The sequence below is a fragment of the Aedes albopictus genome, unplaced genomic scaffold (genome assembly GCF_035046485.1).
Source record: "Aedes albopictus strain Foshan unplaced genomic scaffold, AalbF5 HiC_scaffold_179, whole genome shotgun sequence".
NCBI classification, from domain to species: Eukaryota; Metazoa; Arthropoda; class Insecta; order Diptera; family Culicidae; genus Aedes; species Aedes albopictus.
Window position 1 is genome coordinate 5,402 of NW_026916957.1, and position 22,083 is coordinate 27,484.

Genomic DNA, 22,083 nt, shown 5'->3' on the forward strand with positions numbered 1-22,083 from the left:
TATGACGATAACTGTTTGAATTAGATTACAGGGGCAGTGAACTTTACCAGTGAAGTAGGGGAGCTTTTGGGCAGGAACTCTTGTTTCCAAAAACCTATACGACTAAAGTGCCTTCAATGTCAATGTCAAAATTAGAACATGGCGCCAAGGGTAATACGCACGACCGTGCTAAGGGCGGGTTCGTTTGCCGGTAAAATGCTTTTTGCCAGAGAAAGCTTTCAGTTAATAATTGTTGAAGTAACTGCATACCACCTCCCTTACTATCATTGGATTGAGGAAACTAAGCAGAATCAAAACTTGAGAAACTGGTGAGTTAGTTCCGATTAATCTATTCAATATTTCTGATCAATCTTTTCAATGTCAAACGCATTGATAATAAGGTTTGACCAGCTGGGCTAATTGCATATATACATCTATGCGACATTGAAGTTGTTGTACTAACAAATAGTGATTACCATTTTGTTTCCAGGATTTGTTCAGGTAAATTTCCATAATTTATATTGACGTACATACCTAAACAATTGTATATCCCCATATTTCGTATATATTACTCAACCATATAAAACTAAACAAATCGGAGCGTTTGGTACGGTATGTCCACGCATCCTTCCATCCCTATAGATTCCAGAATTGCTTCGATTTTTAAGATTATTTACAAAAATCTAAACAGTTCTAGCATTATCTTTGCGGTGAACACAACGTAGTAGGCCTGGCCGCTTTGATACTTGTATCATATTTTTGATATGCTACAAGCATCAATACTGACAAGAAAAATATTTGGGCGTAATCTAACCCAAACATTTTCCAGGATGCTGTCTTGTACTGGCTGCGTTTGTGTTAGATTAGATTAGATTGAAGTAACTGCATACCACCTCCTTTCTTCTAAGTCATGAATGCAATTCAACCTTGTTAACATCCTCGAAACCCGTAGCCCTCTTCTCGCCCCATCCCCCGTCAGTTTCCGTAGTGTAGTGGTTATCACGTCTGCTTCACACGCAGAAGGTCCCCGGTTCGAACCCGGGCGGAAACAGGTAACTTTTTTTTTGCTGCCCCCAAGGTTCGTCGGCACGACCACTTGTTGATTCGGTTGTTTGTTTTCGCGATCATCATGTGAACGAACAGCTAAAATCATTCACCAAAAGGAGTGCTCTTCCAAGAATAGCTTTTGCTGCATGGGTACCGACTGTTTAACGCACACTTACACGCTACCGCCACAAAGCTGTGTATATCAAGGTGAATCACAGAAAAAGGCCAGGTTAACTAACCGAGATTCTAATAAGAATACGATAGGAAGTTTTCTCAATCGATTGATCCGTGGTCTCATCTAATTGGAATGTCTACTTTCTTTATTTTCATATAAGATTCGATTTGTTACAGAAATAATACTAAAATCGCATTTAGCACGACGAGAGTACCAATATAATAATCAACTTCGTATAAACTTTAATGGGAATGGTCATGACATAAAACAAAAATGCATTTACGACGCGGAATGTGCGTTCTATGATTGTTTTTGATTTACACTTATATAAAACTCGCTCCTTGAGGACGGACTTGTTATTTCGAATGTCGAGATTCACAATTCTATTCGCTATAAAAAGCTTACACTTAGATCGGTACTTGATTGATAAGGACTTGTTCATAAACTACGTAGACTCTGAAAGAGGGGGGGGGTGTTCTGACCAAAGTCTACGGTTCATACAAATTTCGAAAGTTTTGTATGGTAGAAAGACTACGAGGGGGAGAGGGGGTTCTGAGAATGTCAAATTTGAGTACGTAGTTTATGGACAGCGCCTAAAGGCACTTACGTTTACGTGGTTCAACCTGATTTAACATGCCTACGATTATCTTCACTTCCTATTTAACGGACGGACACTTTTTCATTTTCTTTCAATGAAAATATAGTTCTGTTGAACTAACTAAAGATGGAATGGCGAAAATTTAGATATTGTACGAATATCTAGCCACCAGAAGGCTAAACACTGTCCCCAGGAAGGCCACCATGGACATGGTGTGTGGAGGTGCACCGCTCTGAAAGTTGAGAAAGTAATGAAGTATGAGTAACTAGAAACTAGAAAACGGAGGTTGCATAAAGTATTCAAGATATATCGTAGAAAATTAAAAGGTTTTCAGAATTGTATTTCTTTAAAACTGTAACCTGTGTTTTGTGTAGTTTATTTGTGCATTTTACCCACTTCGGAGTGTTTTTCGCCAGGTGTGTTTAATGTCCCCCGCAATTGTTTGTTTTGACATTTGTCCATCCATCACTGTGTTTTGGTAATTTCGCAATTTATTTATGTTTCGATTGGATATTATTCAAATGATAGTTTGGTATGAAACTAAGTAGGCCATGTTCATCTATGGATGATTGTTACTATCAAAACTGTCAACTGAACAAGTACCACATTGACGACGGGAACAACACGTTGTGAAGAATTCCAGAAGCGGAACGGATTCCTTGTGGCAGCAACAAATAAAGAATTACTCGGAAGTTGGTCGCTGTGAGCGAAGACTACTTTATCAACAAGACATGCACCTCTGTTGTTTTCCCTAAAGTGTCTTGAGTATACCAAAGTGGCGAATCCTGGTCGTTTTGACAGGTCTCCTGCTCGATTGGAACTATGGGGATGACAGCAAATCGGCTGTTCCAATTTTGACGTTTCTCCTCTTTCTTTGTTATTCCAGACTCGTTAGTTTTCCCATACTAACGGCATGCGACACCGACGGCACCGCCGCCTGTTGAGCTAAGGTGGTACCTTTGTATAAAAGTGTAAGAATGTATTGGTGCGAGTATGAAGATTTACACACACTATCATAAATGTTTCCACCCTAACCCGTGGTGGCGCTGCTAACAGTGACTCCCGATTTTGAGCAGTGCTGCAAGTGATAAAGTGGTCTTCGCTGTGAGTCAAATTTCAAAAGATTGGAATCACCACATTTTAGAACTGAAAATCTGCAGAGATAATCAGTTTGGCGCAAGGATTGGTGCAAGGTTCGTTGGTGGTTAGAGCAGTCTACAAAAACCGTGGTAAATCAGACCTCCAATTAAAGGTAAATATGAACAGATTGACTTCAAACAACGGATAGCATCTGATCCGATCAGACTTAGCGGGAATTCGGAAAAAGGAATTATGATGCAGAAGTGTCCGATAATGGTTTTCAAAGAAGAAAGTGCCAGCTCCCGGTAAAGGAACAGTGTAGTATAGTGAAAAGTGCTTATACAAGGGGGTAGACCACAGGGGGCAGCAGGAATTACAGTTCCGGTGCCTGACGGACAATGGGAACGGGGGCTCCGATCCACTACATCAACCAAAAAAGAGAAGGACTGTCCGCAATCGAGGTGGCTGAACAGCAGCTTAGCAAGATCATGGACTTTGCGTGCACGAAGTCCCACTTTTGCAATGACCTTAAAACGGCCCTGTTGCGACTTCGTAAGTCGATGGACGATGCCAAGCAAGATCACGAGAGACTCGTGAAAACTGCAGCAGCTTCGGGGCGAAAGTAAAGGTTACGAAGTCTACCCAGATGGAGGCCTTCGCTTTCGCAGGAAGTCCAAAAGGTGTGACGGAAGCGACTGCTTGTGATAAGCACTCGCAGAAGCGGAGGAGGTGTCTGGCAGTGCGCGCAAGGCTAGGAGAATACTAACCCCGAAGGTCGGCAGCAATGCCGGCAAGTCAGACCCCAGCTAGAAGTCCCGAAGGCTGGGCGCGTCCCTGTTGGAGTAACCGCTCAGCCGCTCCTCCCTTGCGACGTGTAGTTGCTAGGTGCCCCTAGCATCGTACGATGGACCGGATATCCAAGGCGTTGCTGGTGAGTTGCCTGTCGGACGAGTGCCTCGAAATCGTCCGGAAAAAAGGCAGCACGAAAGAAAAGTGAACCAGCTTGGGAACAGCTTATGTGTAGCAGTCCGTACCGAGCCAAACTATCATCCAGAAGCAGTTGCCTCGTTTGCGGATGAAGGAAGACGGAGATATGCGGACGCATCTATTGGAGTTCAACGATCTCGTGAGGAAATTGAAGACAGCTGGATCTAGAGCTGGAGTCACTGTGGCAGAAAATAATCTGGTGTCACAGCTCTTCTTGACCTTGCCAGACTCTTTCGACCCCATCCTGGTCACGGCCCTGGAGAACGTCGCAGAGGAAGATTTGAATCTGGACCTCGTCAAGCAGCGTCTGTTGGCTGAAGAAAAGAAGCGTTCCGATCAAGTTCCGATCGAGATTCGAGAGGGGGATTCTGTTGAAGCGATCGAGAGGAGGTTGTCAGCGTTTTCTGGTGATTCTGAAAGGTTCCGGAAGTTCGAAGGTAAGTGTCGCAAATCTGGACAACGCGGATACATGAAAAGGAAATGTAATGAACGGGAAGCCAGCGCAGCAAGAATGGATGCCGTCAGCTTCATGACCGATGCTAAAGCTACGATGAAAAGGCTAAGACGCGTCGTTTTTAATCTGGATTCCGGATGCAGTGACCACGGCATGTGCGGATTCAGTGACCACGGCATGTGCGCAACCAGTAACAAGCCGATACTCTTCAACATTAAGGACGTACTCTACGTTCCGGAGTTGCGTGAAAACTTGATGTCGATGAAGAAGTTGACCAAAGCCGAAATCGGCGTGCTGTTTTCTGGCCACGGGCATCTACGAGAAAGTTTCTACGAGATCACCCTGTTCTTAGAAGAAATTGATATACGAGATGAACCAGCCGAGGGCTGAAAATCTCGATAATAAAGAAAAATAATAATAATAATAGAAATTGATGCAAATATATATATATGGAGGAGGGCCGCAATGGAACAGGAACAAGCATGAAGGTCAACCGGTTGCTGAGGAGAAACGTTCCTGATGTGGGTGGATACATGCACCAGCTTGCCCGGAGTACAGACTGTGAGGCTACCCGTTTGATCCTTTTCGCCAGGTCTGTGTCAAGACGAGCCGTGGATCTAGTTGGTCATGGAAAGCGGGGTTTAGCTTAACGAACGCTAACTCAAAACGTCACGTTTGGTGTTTTTTGTTCAACCACGAGTTTCCTTTTTTGAAGTCCCCGTTTGTCCCTTCAAGAGTCCCGGATGGAAGGGGACAGGGGGCTGCGACCGTTGTTAGACCCTCAGTAACCACAGAGTAGGCCGAACCAAGAGGAGGACTTCCCTTGGACGAAAGTCGAGCGGAAGAGGAAGAAAAAAAACGCAAGTCGAGGAGATCAGGGACGGCGTAGAAGAGTGGGTGCCAAGCTGAAGAAGGGCGATGCGCTTGTCATCTAGGCCGAACAGTCTAAGTACTCGGACGCCAAGTTCGATGATCTGGGAGTCGATGTGCGCAGTATCAGACGTACTCGTACGGGTGAGGTGATCCTGGAGCGGAAGCGCGACAAGGAACGCAAGGGCGGCGCCTACAAAAGTCTGGCGGAAGAGGTTCTCGGCGAAAAGGTCGACGTGAGGGCTCTTATAGCAGAGGTGACTCTGAAGGTGAGGAGATGAGATGACTGACGCGGAAGAGCTCATCACGGCTCTGGCTCTGCGGCAACAGTGCGAGTTGTAGGTGGCCACCACAGTCGTTAGGCTACGGACGCTAACAAGTCCATTGAACTAGGAAAACTCGAGGTGGACCGATCAGTATGCTAACTACTCTTACGGAGTTTTACTTCAGGTGCCTGGAACCAGGACACAAGTCATGGGACTGCAAAGGCCCTGACAGAAGCAAAAACTGTGTAGGAGATGTGGCGCCGAAGGCCATAAGGCACGAGGCTGCACGAGTCGACCTTTTTGTCTGATTTGTACCGGGAAGTCCTCGATCAACAAGCACGCAACGGAAGGTTCAAGGTCTTCAGAAGAGCTACAGCTGACAAGTCACAGTGCAGGTAACGCAGCTGAACCTGAACCACTGTGACGCGGCTCAGCAACTGCTGTATCAGGCAGATGCGGAGAGTAGAAAGGATATCGCCATTATAGCGGACCCGTATCGAGTACCCGCCGGCAACGGAAATTGGGTCGTGGATGGGTCCTGAAAATGGCGGCGATATGGCCAACGGATAAAATCCAGTCCAGGAGATTCTGTCTACATCTTACGACAGCTTCGTGGTTGCCAAGGTGAACGGGGTCTTCTAAAGCTGCTGTACGCCACCGTGGCTCCGTGATAGTCAATCGAGCAGTTCACGCAGCTGCTGGACTATATGATGACCGTTCTGACAGATCGAAGGCCGGTAGTGATAGCGGGAAACTTCAACGCCTGGGCCGTGGAATGAGAAAACAATTTTACGAACCAGCGGGGTCAGATCCTGCTAGAGACACTGGCTATACCAGATATCGACTTGGCTAATGTCGATTCCGAAAGAAGCTTTAGTAGGAACGAAGCGAAATCGATTACCGTAGAAACCTATTCGGTTTACAGCATGCGATGCGACCATGCCTAGAAAACTCCACCCTAGACATGGAAGACCACCGGCATACTAGTGGACTCAAGCGATGGCTTATCGCGCGCCTGCCTACGGGCTAGGCGGCGGATGCAGCGAGCACGATCAGAGGAAGAGCGAAACGAACGGCGGGTGGTGTTCGCCGCTGCAAAAGCCGCGCTGAAGACCAAGATAACGGCAAGCAAAAAGGCCGGCTTTGAGGGTCTCTGTCAGAGTGCCAATGCGAATCCGTTGGGTGACGCCTACAGAATCATGATGTCCAAGACGAGAGGTGTAATGGCTCCTACAAAGCAATCTCCAGAGACGTTGGAGGGGATCATCGAAGGGCCTTTTCCGCGTCAAGATCCTATTACTTGGCCTCTTTTCGTAGGACAGTGAGGACTGTAGCTGGCGATGAGGAGAAGGTCACCGAAGTGGAACTTGTGGGAATAGCAAAGTCCCTTAGCGTAGGTAAGGCCTTAGATCCGGACGGAGCTACGAACCTGGTCTTAAATGTAGCTATTGCAGAGACTCCCGAGAAGTTCAGGCCTGCTATGCAGAAATGCCTGGACGAGGGAGTTTTCCCAGAAGCTCGGAAGAGGCAGAGCCTGGTACTATTGCCAAAGGCGGGGAAACCACCCGGAGACCCGTCGGCACATAGACCAATATACTTGATCGACACGGCGGGGAAGGTGCTCGAAAAGATTATCTTCAATACAATGTTGAGGCTCACCGAGGGTGTAAATGGTCTCTCGAGCAACCAGTTCGGCCTCCTGAAGGGGATGTCGACCGTAGACGCTATCCTGTATGTTACACAAATCGCCGAGGTAGCGCTCCAGGAGGATTCGCTACTGTGCAGTAGTAACTTTGAATGTAAGGAACGCATTCAATAGTGCCAGTTGGTCGGCTATGGCCGATGTGCTCCTACATCTAGGATACCCGGGTACTTGTACAAGATTCTCGGTAGTTACTTCCAGAATCAAATACTAGTTTACGACACAGAAGTGAGTCGAAAGTGCTTTCACATAATCTTAGGAGACCCGCAAGGTTCCGGTGTTATGGAATGTCATGTACGACGAAGTGTTGAGGTTCTCGGTGGGAGTAGCAATCGATGGCTTCGTTGACGACACTACGCTGGAGGTCTACGGTGAATCGATCGAAGAAGTGGAATTGACTGCTGCCCAATCGATCGCAGTTGTGGAGGAATTGATGTGATCTAGGAAACTGGAACTGGCTCACCATAAAACTGAGGTGGTGGTTGTGAACAACCGAAAGTTAAAGCAGCAAGCGGTGATCAGAGTAGGCGATTGCACTATGACTTCGAAGCACTTCGTCAAACACTGCGAGAGGGCCTCCATAACTAAAACTTGTGGCGAGGAACCAGAATTGAACGGTAGTTTCTATCATCACTTCACCCATACCGATATTTCGATGATTATTATACCCTTATTATTTTTCTGTTGTGATAGCTCTATCGCAGATTCAGATAACCATTCCAAAGAAGGGCTGAAAAGATGCATTCTTTTTGTGAAACAAGAGTTGAGATGATGACACGACAAGCAAAACAAACCACATCCTTTCGCAGCAGAGTCTACTATGATCTCAAGCGTTTGACTTAATTTCGATGTAGGTCACCAAAATTAGAAAATTTTCAGTAACTTTTTCACAACTCTTCCAAATTTTCAAAAATGATTGCTATTCTGAACATCCAACAGAAACTCCATCAGAATCCGTTTCCCTAAATTGCTGCAGATTCCCATAATACTCACAATCACATAGTAGTTGCACCGTTCGCCCAGGCAGCACTCCGAGCAGGCCCAGTCCTCGTACCAGATGTGCGTACAGTACGGCATATACTTCCGGCGGGTCTTCTCGCACACGTCCTTGGTGGCGCACCGTTTCGAGACGTAGAACTGCTTCAGCGCTCCGAGCGAAAAGTACGGCATACTGCCCCACCGGATCTCCGTCAGGCAAGCCTCCTCGCCCTGGTTGCACGTCTTGATGGTATTCAGACACTTTTCCGTGTTCCCAGTCTGGTTCGAGCACACGTAGCACTCCATGGCGGAACCTTGAACGGAATATGGTAATTTATGGTGGTAACCTGTTTCGCATTTCACCTCGCACCAATGCACAGAGGGACAACTTTTGTCGCATTCCGTTCTGGCTTCTGGCTTCTGACTAGGCGAGGCGGAAGAATTTATGAATGGAGAAAACTGCTTCGCGGATACTTACAGGTACTGAACAAAGCAAATGCCAAAATCAGGCTAGCAATTACTTTTGAAGCATCCATTTTTGTCCCGTGGCGTTTCTTATACTACACTTAACAAGAATACCGATATTTTGTCAATCAAACACTCATAAATAATCGAATATTTCAGAATTTAAACAACACAAAATGTATGAATCAACAAGCAATAACAGCAGTTTGCTTGCTAATGACAGTTTGTGGAGGCACGCCCTCATCATCTACGTTTGTCTGTATATCATATACCTGTACGTACAGGCAAATATAATTCATGTGTTGCGAGCCAGGTATCGTGTGGCCCGTTTTGCCCCCTGCTTTGAAGCCCATGCAGCAGATATGAAAATAGCATCAGTGTGTTGCGGGAAATATATTTTTAGGCGAATGGAACCAAACAAAATTGACATTTGAATCAAACGTTTGTGTGTTGTTGTTGCTTACTTTAATAGGAAGCATCAATCGTCAATCCAATATTACAAGTCTCTTTTCTACTCGGGTTCAATCATAAAAATATGGTAAAATCTATTACGAAAATATAATTAAGCACTACAAATACATATTAAAAATATAAGATCGTGTAGTGGAACACTACAAATGCGTAATAATGCGAGGTATGCACTTGAAACGGAATCGCTCAAGTAATTTTCGTTCAGTGCATTATTTTTCCGTTGACCATTCCAAGAGATTTAACACAACAAGTCCCATTTGATTTGACGTTTCGTTTCAGCACCGTACTAGGATCCGGAATAAAGCGACGCTTTCTCATTTCTTAAGCGATTCCTTGCCTTAATTTTCCACGCATCGAGATAGGCCAAGAAATTTCTTGCGATCTGCGTACTACCCATAAACTAGGACATCACATATTCTGACGGACGGACGTGAGGTGATCGAAAGGTGGAAGCAGTACTTCGATCAGCACCTGAACGGCGTGGAGAACGTAGGCACGGGAGCCCAAGGCAACGGAAGAAACGACGACGCCAGTGCAGCGGAGGACGGAAATGAACCAACTCCCACGCTGAGGGAAGTTAAGGATGCCAGTCACCAGCTCAAAACTGTAGTAGGCTGTGCTGAGGGTGACATGAGACCGACAGGAAATAAACATCACTTCTGTATCAGACTTCAAGCTACTAACAGCGTTTTCATAAATGTTACATTGGCGACGAGAATTAAGGACCCTGAAACATCGTGATTGTGTTTGATGGTCTTCATGTTGAAAGGGAAGTATTATCATAGACTGAATCCATAATTTAGGTGGCAACAGATTTCATTTTCTTGTTTCAGTTATAAGTACTGTGACCTGTGAATCGGTACGAACCGGTAAACAAGGTGCATACACGTAGAAGGATTCAAACCGCCGCAAATGTGCATCGGATTCAAAGAAGACATAGTCTGGCCAAGGAAATTGGTTGCTGACACGAGCCAAACACCCACCAAGATGAGTGATCCTGGCTCTGCGTTCTGGTAGTGTTGAGACTAGGGTTTTGTTGAAGTTGTTGAAGTCGTTATATTATGTGGATCATGACAGGTGGGTAGATTTGTAAATTAGTGTTTAGAGTGCCCATGCATAATCTGTGTGTAGTGGATCTGAGGGAAAACGACGTTTGACATAAGACAAAAGGAATTTATTTTTAGTTTGCTGGAGCCACACGGTTGTTAAGTGACCGTGTAAGTGACCGAGTTTGGAAAACAAGCAGCGTACTTTACTACCATCCGAGCATTGCCAAAAGTACAAATTGTAATACTTTTCAAAACAGTACCCTGCTGAGATTGGTCAAAATAGTTTTACTTTTTGTTTGTTGTGGTTCTTAGAACAGCATTACGATTACTAGCATCAAAGGCAAATTTAGTCTTTAAGGAGAAACGTCAGAGAATAAAACATGACCGACTTGGACCCCTACTCATGCTTTGAAGAGCACCAATCTTAAAAAAAAAATCGTAAACAAATGCGGTCGATTTAGAAAAGCAGATTCTTTTTGCAAGTGAGCAAGCCAGGATAAATGAGTGCGGCTTGGTTGGATGCTTTGTTCTTCAGATTCATGCATCTAAAGTTTTTATGAAAAAGTGCAATGTCATTTCCTAATATTTCACCTTAATTGAGTCTCAATATATGAAACAAGTTTGCATGAATAAATAGAATATTGATTCGATGCCCTCACAGACGAATACGTTTGATTGTGCGGTAAGGTATACAACATGTAAGCCCGTGAATGAAATAAACTCAAAAAAACTAAAACCTTACTTTATTCCAAGAGAAGTGATACGAGGAACTTGGATGAAAATTGTTGACGTATCTAATAATGGACTTCATATCACTTTACGAAATAGTTAGTTCGAGGTGCCTACAGAGGAACGGAAAATTCTTCAAAATTCCGTTCAACTAATATTGGGGTTTTCATTAATGTTTCGACATCTGTAATAATTTGAAAACCCACTGCATTATAATTTCTCAGCAATATTTCACACTAAATGGATGCAAATGTCACAACAAAGATTAATTTATTAAGCAAGCACTTTCATGATGAATTAGTTCAGTATAATGCTGTTGATGAACATGGTATGAACAAGTCACATTATTTAGCTCTAAAATTGTCATCTGCGAAGAGCACTCAGTAAGCTGCAATATGATAGTTCAATTTGTGAAAACATTTACTGCATAGGCCCAATGAGAATAAGATACAGGTTTTGTCGGATTTTAGTAAAGGCCATTTGCAAATGGAATGAGAACCTTATTAAACTCTTGAAAAGTTCTTTGAACAATTATTGTTAGTCCGATGCGAAAGGTTGAGTATCAATTTCTATTGCACAATCCTTCATACATTTTGATTTAAATTCAGTTATTATTATTTCTATCAAGCAACAATTCAGCATGTAAATATTGTTTGTGATTCGCAATTGTTAGTTGGGTATGGTATTTCTAGTATATATGCAGACAGCATGGTCGAATGAATGAATGAATAAAATGGATTGAAAATCCAAGTCCAATGATATTGTCGGGCCGCCACCAAACCGGACTTCGCACAATCAAGTCGCGACGCAACCCAACTCCCGACGTTTTTAAATCATGTCCAAGGTAGTGCGCATCCTTCCCGTTGTTGTCAGCAACACAGCGCACTAGATGCGAAACAGTTGCGACACTTGGGGACCAAGAAAATGGCAATTTTTGTTTGAATGTCGGTCTTGATTCCAACCGGATAGACAATAGTGGTACAAAAGATCCAAATTCTAGAGATTTAAAACACATTCATATATTCTTATAACATGTGGATTCAAACAAGAAACGTAGGGAACTTTTCATAACTTCTAGTCCGTTTCTGTATCCTGGACCAAATGAAAAATAGTGATCTTAGTCCATTTGGCATAAATCCAGTCTACCATGAGATGTAGGAAGTATGACTTCAGTCCATCTATGGTAAAGGGATTCAGCAGAAGAAAAAAAAAAGTTTCAGTATGCATTAGAAAAGACCAAATGTAGGAGTCCGTCTCAGTCCATTTGGCAGTCCAGTCTATCATGAGATGTAGGAAGTGAGACTTCAGTCCATCTATGATAAAGGGATACACGCAAAGGAAATGGAATGTTTCAGTCTGCATGTGAAAAGACCAAATGTAGGAGATCCACCTCAGTCCATTTGGCAGTCTAGTCTACCATGAGATATAGGAAGTAAGACTTCAGTCCATCTATGGTAAAGGGACATGCAAAGGAAACTTCATGTTTCAGTCTGCAATGAAAAAGGCCGAGAATTCGTCTGAGATCATTTGGTTTTACGGTCTACCACGTGTTGTAAGAAGATTCTTTATCTTCTGTTTAGCCCATTAAGTGATAAAACATGGTTCAAATTTCAATAGCATTGGCAATGTTGGAAATTTTCACCTCACGAGTACTCATCGCAACATATCAATTGTATTTTAATCGCTTGCGGTTGAACTGACACTACTAATCGATGAATGGATGCAAAGAGCTGGTAAACGAGCATGATATAACTAGCAAACAAATTTATACACATCTGACAGTGCCGCCACAAGCGCGCTTGAATAGCCGAACCTCACCGAATGAGTTGGTTGTAGAGGCTGCAGCGCGAACGCTTGACACGCTCACAGTTGCATCATTCGCATACTGTACTGGTATTATTTCAATAACAGTTTCTAACTGATGATGTTTCGTGATAAGCTCATCGACATCATCGAAAGCGATGAAAAGTAAAGTTATCTGGAAGGTAACTGCTCAACGGCGAAAAGGAATAATCAGTATGAACAGTGTCGAGTCTGTTCGTGTGCAATTCGTACAGGAGGTTGGTTTAGCAAAACAAAATAGGGTGAAAACGTATTCATTGGCAAAAGCAAATCGCATCATATCGCGAATGTTTTCATTCAATGGCAAGTTCAAGTTTTTGTCTTATTTCAGAATGAAGTCTTATTTTAGGATGCAAATATAGAAATTAAATAATGTACATCATAGCTGCTTGAAGTAATTACGCTGATAAAGGAAACATCATGAAAAGAGAGGTTATACTATTTGTTGAAAAGGGGAAGAGAAAGGTATTTGGAGCTAAGTATAGAAATGGCTTTATATTTTTAAATAACTAATTTCATATTTATGTTTCCAACCATATTTAGATTGAAGTAGACGACCACCCAAATATGAAGGATACTGCAGGTTGCGGATGATGGAACGAACAATTTCCTGTTGTCGCTGTGAACACCTTGGTTAAATTTCAAGAATAGCTCCCTGATCATGGCGGATAACTACCAAAGGGCAACTAACTGGAACGAGAAAACCCACACACAGTCTGAAATAGTATATCCAATGAATTTATGATTTGCTTAAAACTAATGTCAATACCAAATGTATTTCACGAACAGAATATGTTAGGAACCATTAGGAACTTTAGTTTGAATGATTAATGCTCACAATAATGTTAAAATTTTAATAAAGTTGAGGAGAGATGTAGTAGGCTGTGCTGAGGGTGACATGAGACCGACAGGAAATAAACATCACTTCTGTATCAGACTTCAAGCTACTAACAGCGTTTTCATAAATGTTACAAAAACCAACAAAGCAGCTGATAAGGATGGTATCGCAGCTGAACTCATCAAGATGGGCCCAGAAAAGTTGGCCACCTGTCTGCATCAGCTGATAGTCAGGATCTGGGAAACCGAACAGCTACCGGAGGAGCGGAAGGAAGGGGTAATCTGTCCCATTCACAAGAAAGGCGACCATTTGGAATGTGAGAACTTCAGGGCGATCACTATTTTGAATGCTGCCTACAAAGTGCTATCCCAGATCATCTTCCGTCGTCTGTCACCTAAATTGAATGAGTTCGTGGGCTGGCTTCATCGACGGCCGATCGACAACGGACCAGATCTTCACCGTATGGTAAATTCTCCAGAAATGCCGTGAATACCAGGTCCCAACGTATCACCTGTTCATTCACTTCAAAGCGGCATACGACAGTATCGTCCGCGCAGAGCTATGGAGAATCATGGACGAGAACGGCTTTCCCGGGAGGCTGACCAGACTGATTAAAGCAACGATGGACGGTGTGCAAAACTGCATAAGGGTTTCTGGTGGACTCTATGACATTTCCCCGAATTCCATTACCCCGAATGACCCATTTCCCCGAATTCCATTACCCCGAATGACCCATTACCCCGAATATTTTTTTAACTATAAATTTCTTATTTTCCAATACGAAGGAAAATCATGACGTTCATCCCAGAACGAACTAGCTTGGTTGATAAAACTTTATTCTGCCTATTTTTTGCGGTGAGAATACCCAAGCATATGATCTTCTGGGACTCTGTGAACAGATCTCTGTATGATTTAAAGAACAGGCAATAAACAAAAGAAGGAAAAATCTCTACTTAGCAATTGGTTTCAAATCATATGGACGAAAGAAATAAACTAATGTGATCATTTCACTCTTCTATGTAGCTTGAAAGAACAGCCTATGATTAAAAGAAGGAAAAAACTCTGATAAATATAATAACAGTTGTGACGCCAACAAATTGCTTAAATTGATGATTAGAAAGAATAGCCTATGTTTGAAAGAAGGGTACATATGTGATGACCACATAGTAGTTAGAATATCCTTGAATGAAAGTTCTTTGGTAGTAAGGTCCGAAAGAACAACATATGCTATGAGAAGGAAATTTTTTGTTGAAAATGTGGTGAAACACTTGTTGTACCGTTAATTACCCATGGCGGGTCTCGAGGTAGGCTTGTGGATAAATCATTCGAATATTGGGCCATTCCGGGAAATGGGTCATTCGGGGTAATGGATCATTCGGGGTAATGGAATTCGAGGTAATGTCATTCGGGGTAATGGCATTCGGAAAAATGTCTCAAAGCCTTCTGGTGAACTATCCAGTTCATTCGAATATCGACGGGGACTGCGGCAAAGCATGGACTCTCATGCCTATTCTTCAACATCGCTCTGGCAGGTGTGATGCGACAAGCCGGGTTCACAAGCCGGGGAACGATTTTCACAAAATCCGGTCAATTTGGGTGCTTTGCGGACGACATGGACATTATTGCCAGAACATTTGGAACGGTGGCAGAGCTGTACAATCACCTGAAACGCGAAGCAGAAGACATCGGACTCGGCATCATCAGCGGAATTCGGGCTTACTACGGGCTCCACAAGAAACTGCAACATGTACAAAACGCTAATAAGACCGGTGGTCCTCTACGGACACGAGACACTTTCTCCTCATGCATTCTAGTATAAGGCAATCCATGACGACTTTTCGCGATGGGGGTGGCAGCCAAAAGTGTAAACACAGTGTGAGTACAACTTAACAAAGTTTCGTCAAGTGTCGTTGGTGCTTAACAAATTCCTTTGTGTTCAACTGTCACCCCGACCATCGGATGTCAAAAATACATGATATTTAAACAAAAAAAAATCAGCTGATCGCATCTGTCTCATGGATTGCCTTATTGCATATATTTCCACCTAAAATATTATGAGCCACTGTCCTAAGTGGACAGACATTTTTGTTCTAGGACCATGGATTCCGGAGCCTATCAGATTATTCATTTTCAAACCATCTGTGAAGAAATTTATAGAGCCGGTAGGTACGCTGGGGCCACCCTGGCTGAAGCCCCGTAGAACACCTCTAGGACGCCTCTGAAACTTCGCGAAACCTCATGGAGGGTTCCGGGTCATTTGGCCGAATGCCGTTTGGCCGAAAAATGAATGATTAAGTGACCATGCCACTGTTCCCCGCTGGCGGCTTTTCGGGCCCGTATGAAGTTGATCAACAATATTAACTTTATTTCCCGATCAGCCTAGATAGCTGTGTAGTGTCGGTAGCGGTTAGTTCAACTGGCTAAGAATAGCACTACGGACCGCCTGTTCCAGTGGTAGGAATCCACTAATCAGGTGACCCCTAATTCATGGTGTTATGCGGCTTTACGCTTACCGTGCCTAGGAATGAATGGTTAGGGGGGTCTTATAAAAACCTAATCGCAAACGGAGCCTGTGGAGTACCAGGGCACCCTCCACAGTATTTGCCCTTACTGTGCTAACCGGAGCAATAGCGCGGTGGACCTTGTGTTTCTCCGAGACAATCAGCTGCCCTTCTTCAATCTCATACTTGATGCTGAATAAGGGCGGGATTATGAAGATGTTATTAATTAGTTTAAATTTTCACCTATATGGTTTCGCATTATGCGTTTCACACAGTGTATTCTGTGTATCCTCGCCTTTGGCGCACTCAAATCGATACCGATCTGGCTTTATTGTTGCTGTTCTTTTATGTGCTGTGATTGTTAAGAGTTTAATCTTGTCTAGTTTGGGTAGTGGAAACGGTTAGGATAGCTCATGACAATCTTCAGCACAAAAGAACAGCAACGATCAATCTTTGTAGACTTATGCAAGTGGCCAAGTGGCGTTAGTCCAAGGACCTTACTTTCGTAAGGGGAATTTCTATCTAGGAAACCTTGTGAATCCGGTGTTTGCTACTTTCAGTAAAAATGAAATGGCAAACTCACGTGTCATGCCTCGAGCATGTGTGCTTGTCAACAACGCAATCGTTGCTACACTCATCTCTGAACTAACTACCAGAGATGTATGTGCTATCACAATCGATGTATCTGTTGAAAACCTCAACAGGAAATACGTTTATTGTTCGGTTTATTTATCGCATGATGAACCATCCCCTACGGATGCTTTCAAGCAAGTCATTGCATACTGCACTTCAAAAGGCCTTCCGCTAATTGTTGGTAGTGATGCTAATGCTCACCGCATAATCTGGGGCAGCTCAGACATCAATTTGAGAGGCTCCAGTTTCATGGAATACTTAAGCAGTACAGATCTTGGATTACTTAACATGGTATCTGGTAGAGAGGAAGTGTTAGACATAACGCTTTGCTCTAGCAGATTTAGTCATGAGCTGACCAATGAATTAACTTGATCGGCTGTTTTCCTACTCTCCGCATTGACCAATGTGGCGCTAGCTTCTATGCGCGAAAAATCGCTAAAAGTAAATCGCAAAAATATTGTATGGCGAATACCATCTAAAGGCAAATTCTTCAAAGTGGAACACATTATACGAAAAAATATTTGGTAGTGGTTGTGCACAATGGTGACCACTATTAAGCCTACCAATATTTTTTCGTAAAAAGCTTTGTATTTTAAGTAATTCAAGTTTAGATGCATTTCGGCATACAAAATAAAATTGATTTACTCCTGCTGATCAACTGTGGCTGCGCGCAAAGTGGGTAGTCCATTGGCATGTGTCAGATGAGGAATCTTTATCTGACCATCGCTACATCTTGTTTGAACATGTGAATGTTACTTCGCAAACTTTGCGTTTCAGGAATCCCCGGTCAACCAACTGGGATCTCTTTACCGATTTGGTTGCAGCCAAATTTCATGGATACTCACCATCAATTGACACTCCAAGTGATTTAGATGATGCCGTTGATACTACAACGGCCTTTATCATGGAAGCTTTTGAAGAAGCCTGCCCTATGCGGTCTGTGATGACCACAGGAGGAACCCCTTGGTGGAACTCCGATCTGGCGAAGCTCAGGAAACAATGTAGAAAGAGTTGGAACAGACGACGTTCGGCTGGATCGGAGGCTTTCAGGTCGGCTCGCAAGGCCTACCAGAAAGCTCTCCGGTCTGCTGAACGATCCGGCTGGAAAAACCTTTGTACAAATGTTTCCAGTCTGAGTGAAGCCAGTCGATTGAACAAAATCCTTGCAAAATCTAAGGATTTTCAAGTGAACGAACTTCGTTTGCCAAATGGTGATTTCACTTCCTCTGATGAGGAAGTTTTGGAATGTTTATTCAGTACACACTTCCCCGGATGTGTGGATATTACATCTTCGGATGAACCTGATGTCTTTTATTGTAGTTATGATTCGTTAGCTTAATAGCTTTGCGCCTTTCAAATCTCCTGGGGCAGATGGGATTTATCCTTTTTTGCTTCAGAAGGGATTTGATCATTATTGAAACAACTACTTGTTTGCAGTTTTGTCACAGGGTATATTCCCAAATCCTGGCGGGATATTACTGTGAAGTTTATTCCGAAAGTGGGTCGCGCGTCGTATGAAGAAGCAAAGAGCTTCAGACCTATCAGTTTGACCTCTTTTCTTCTGAAATGCTTAGAACGCATAGTCGATCCCCAAGTAACATTTTAAGATTTATGAAGCTCTATAAGAGGGTTTCGAGACAAATTTTATAAAACTGTTAATAAAACTAACCATTCCATCACAACCTTCTGATAACCGCTATAAGAACGCATTTCAACCAAGTGGACCACACTTATAGAGGCTTACAAATCGACATTGAGAGCAACAATAAGTTAGCAATAAAACAATCATGTTGTTCATTTCTGCTCGAAAAATTTTGACATCCAGTTTCTCTTTCATCCGCGCTGGAAAAGGTAAACAAGCTATTGCCGTGGTCGTAAAACATAATGAAATTGAAATTGATAAAAAAAGTAGAAGTAGTTTGCATAGTAATATGTGACTTTGTGACGATTGTGGCATCAAATAATTATGTGCGAGAGAAGTTTTACCGCGAATTTAGCAATTCTAGGCGCATCTAATTAACGCGCTTTGTAAACACTGCGGTTTAAAAAAAGTGTTTGAATTTTTCACGAATTACCCCAAAAATGACTTTGCTGGTGGCGAGCACAGTTCTACTTCTCACAAGATGCCGGACAACAACCCTGCAAAGCTGGTGTTCGCAACAGATCCGGTTGGCACAAGAAGGCGTGGAGCCCAGAGAGCACGATGGGTGGACCAGGTGGAGGCGCGACCAGGGAGGGTGCAGGCACGTCAAACTCGAACAAACTACGCCTACCTAACATGCATCGAGCGGGCCTTCCCAAACAACACAATGCGATTTCGCGGGCCAGCCCCATCGACAAAATAAACCGATTTTCAAGCAGGATTCGACCAGGCTTCTGGACGCGTTGCCAGTCACACTAACACACTCGCAAAAGATGAGCAGTAGGCCTACCTTGCCGCATGCGGGTCCCCTGGGCGCGACCGAGGATGGAGAGCGGCAGCCACGAACCGTGTATTAGGGGAGACTGGGGAGACTTGATCCCTTTTTCTAAATTTACCTGAAACTTTAAGAAAAAACACAAAACTAGATCCGATTTCCGTACAAAATGGTAGGTAAACATCTATTGCAAGTTAATACACAACAGATGGCCTTCAAATTATTGCTAAAGTTTTCAAAACTGTGTTTTTATGGAGGCATGTCTTTTGATGTATTTTTCAAAAATGGGTGACACTTGATCCCCCTTTGAGCACATGATTTATTTAAAGGGAAAATATTTCCAGAGTCTTCTTATTCATTTTATTTTCGAGTTTTCTTGTTTTTTCGATGAATATGGAGTGTTTGAAATTGTAAGATATCCTTAAATTTTTAAGGATATGCCGTATTTTCAAAATGGGGAGACTTGATCCCCCTTTTCCTGGTTTGTACTAAAGTTATAATTATCTGACACGTTTTATCGTTGAATAGACTAGAATTCCAAGTAAATAGAGGCTTCCGAATAGAATTTGATTTTTTACATGTATAATGTGTGTGTAATCCTCGAGGGATCAAGTCTCCCCATGTCACTGTTGTATACATTAAGCTACTTTAAATGAAATATTTATATAACAGCCTTATTTGAATAAATACGTTTGATAGTATTTTATTTACACTATGTGCTGTGAAATTTTCACACGATTTGGTTAAATTTTTACAAAGTTATTGAGATATTTCGGCATCGCCTAAAAGATTTCAGAAGGACTGAAAACAAACCATCAGCCATTAAAAAATAATGCAATATACAATTAAAATCAATTGTAGCCAAAACATTGTCGTCTGTCCAGATGTTGTTTTGGAAAAAATATGCTAGAAGAAAACTGTTTTTGATTCCGAGAAAATATGGGGGGAACAAGTCTCCCCAGGGATCAAGTCTCCTCAGTCTCCCCTATGGAGAAATTTTTGTTGATTCAGTTTTATCTTGAATTTTATGTACCTAATACTAAATAAATAAATAAATAAAGATGCGTCATATCATCAAGGTATGTAAAATATTGCCATTTCTATCCACTCTGCGCTGAGTGAAAGTGTTGAAATTTCAATATGGCAGTAGTTTCTTCGCAGTAAAAAGGCCACGTTCGTCAATAAATCCAATGTACCTTCATTATAGTCGCAATAGGTGTAATTGGACGTGACGTTACCGTATTAAACTCCCATTAAATCCATTGATGGATTTCGCTACTCTTTACGAGATGGCACTCTGATAGATCATGGACAGCATTTCACAATGGTCGACTAAGGTTGGCCAGAACAAATTATGGAATGTGTGAACAAATTACAATTATTTTATAATTTTGATGAAAGAATATTTTTTCAGTATAAAGTTTTGAAAACAGTGCATTATGAATCAAAGAATATTACAAATAATAAACAATATAAGCCGTGATTATGATTGCTTTTTTGTTTTAGCCACTTAACATGACATAGTGCATTTGCTGGCATGGTAAACACGCAGTGATTACTCTATCATTGATTATTTTATAGTACTTTTAATGGCTGTTATAAAACCTTTCATAAACCAAATAGCTAGCAGTGTTGATAAGTTTTGTAAAAATTTTATTGATGCTTTGTGAAACGCTTCTAGTGTTTAATAAAACTTTAACCAATGGCATGATCTATGGCCATTATAAAACTCTAATAAAACAAAAATAAATCTAATGAGCTCTGAAAATGTTACTTGGGAGCAGCAGTGTGTTTCAAGGGGTTTCAGGAGTATTCCAGGGGGTTTCAATGGATGTCAGGGGCGTTCCAGAGAGTTTAGGGAGTCACAAGAGCAGGGTGCTCCAGCAAGAGTCAGGAGACTTCATGATATCACCTGAAACTCTGAAACGCATTAAAAACCTCTCTGAAAATCCATGAAATTTCCTTGAAATCCTGCTCGATTTCCCTTAAGTTTCCTAGAAATTCCTCCGGGACCCACATCACTGAAACGCTCTTAGAATCCAAATGTTTACTGCTATTTGCATCCTTATCCGACATTTGCGCATTGCCAATATTATTGTTGAATACATTCAGGGATGGGAACACTCACTTGGAAAGAGTTACACTCACTTGCTGTTTTCTCATCTCAGAAGCATGCTATCAAAAAACAGTATATGGAGCACTTTTACCTTGTGGTTTTAACTCAAACTTTCCCGAATAAAGTAAGGGTCGCACACGCATTCCAAAGTCGTGACAGAGCGTTGAAGGCAACTCTCCACGAGGTGAGTGTAATTTACATTCACCTCGTGGAGACTCGCCTTCATTGCCCTCTCACGACTTTGGTATGCGTGTGCGATCCTTCATGTATTCGGCAAAGTTTTAGATAAAACCACAAGGTAAAAGTGCTACATACACTGTTTTTTGATAGCATGCTTCTGAGCTGAGAAAATACCAAGTGAATGTAACTCTTTCCAAGTGAGTGTTCCCATCCCTGAATACATTTCATACCTTTAAACATTCAATTATTCAAATATGTAACCATGAAACTAAGTTCTAATATAAATACAAAAAAAACTTCAAAATGTCTACTTTTAGAATACTTTATAGAATATAAAGTATGCTTCAAAAGGGCATGATTTCAAAGCACCGAATATTTTGCAAATAATCACAAAACCCTATTCTAGAACGTTTGAATAACCCCCAAAACGAAACTTCTACGTCAGCTTTCGGATATGCTGAATGCACCATCATTCATCTACGAAAGCATTGAAAGAGCGAACTAAGCATTACACCGCCCATCTTCACTGAGCGAAGCGGCGCGGCGGCGTCATAAAACTTTCATTCTCGTTCTTGATTACCGTAAACCGGGGTCAAATTGATCAGCGGGGTGAAATTGATCACTCGGGTACTACATTGTAATTCCATACTAGGAATTCTTAAGCGTCGTAATGATCTTAAACTTTTTACGTCATCTTATTCGTAGA

General features: G+C 42.5%; 1 protein-coding gene and 1 non-coding gene across 2 annotated transcripts; one reads left to right on the forward strand and one right to left on the reverse strand.

Moving 5' to 3' along the window:
* Positions 1-957: 957 nt before the first annotated feature.
* Positions 958-1,030, forward strand: Trnav-cac (transfer RNA valine (anticodon CAC)). The gene has a single exon. It is a non-coding gene; the product is annotated as a tRNA-Val (tRNA).
* A 290-nt stretch (positions 1,031-1,320) lies between these two features.
* On the reverse strand, positions 1,321-8,847 carry LOC109409430 (uncharacterized). Its single transcript, XM_029855305.2, has 3 exons — positions 8,615-8,847; positions 8,152-8,450; positions 1,321-2,031 (listed from the first exon to the last, which is right to left on the reverse strand). Exons 1-3 carry the CDS (start codon positions 8,670-8,672, stop codon positions 1,942-1,944), a joined length of 447 nt encoding a protein of 148 aa, XP_029711165.1. The 5' UTR covers positions 8,673-8,847; the 3' UTR covers positions 1,321-1,941.
* Between the last annotated feature and the right edge of the window lie 13,236 nt (positions 8,848-22,083).

Bases quoted from the DNA above. Each gene is read 5' to 3' on its own strand.
- LOC109409430 (XM_029855305.2), bottom strand. From the start codon at position 8,672: ATGGATGCTTCAAAAGTAATTGCTAGCCTGATTTTGGCATTTGCTTTG. The intron at 8,451-8,614 runs GTAAGTATCCGC...ATTCCGTTCAAG, and splicing joins ATTTGCTTTGTTCAGTACCT to GTTCCGCCATGGAGTGCTAC. The intron at 2,032-8,151 runs GTGAGTATTATG...CTCAACTTTCAG, and splicing joins GGTGCAACTACTATGTGATT to AGCGGTGCACCTCCACACAC.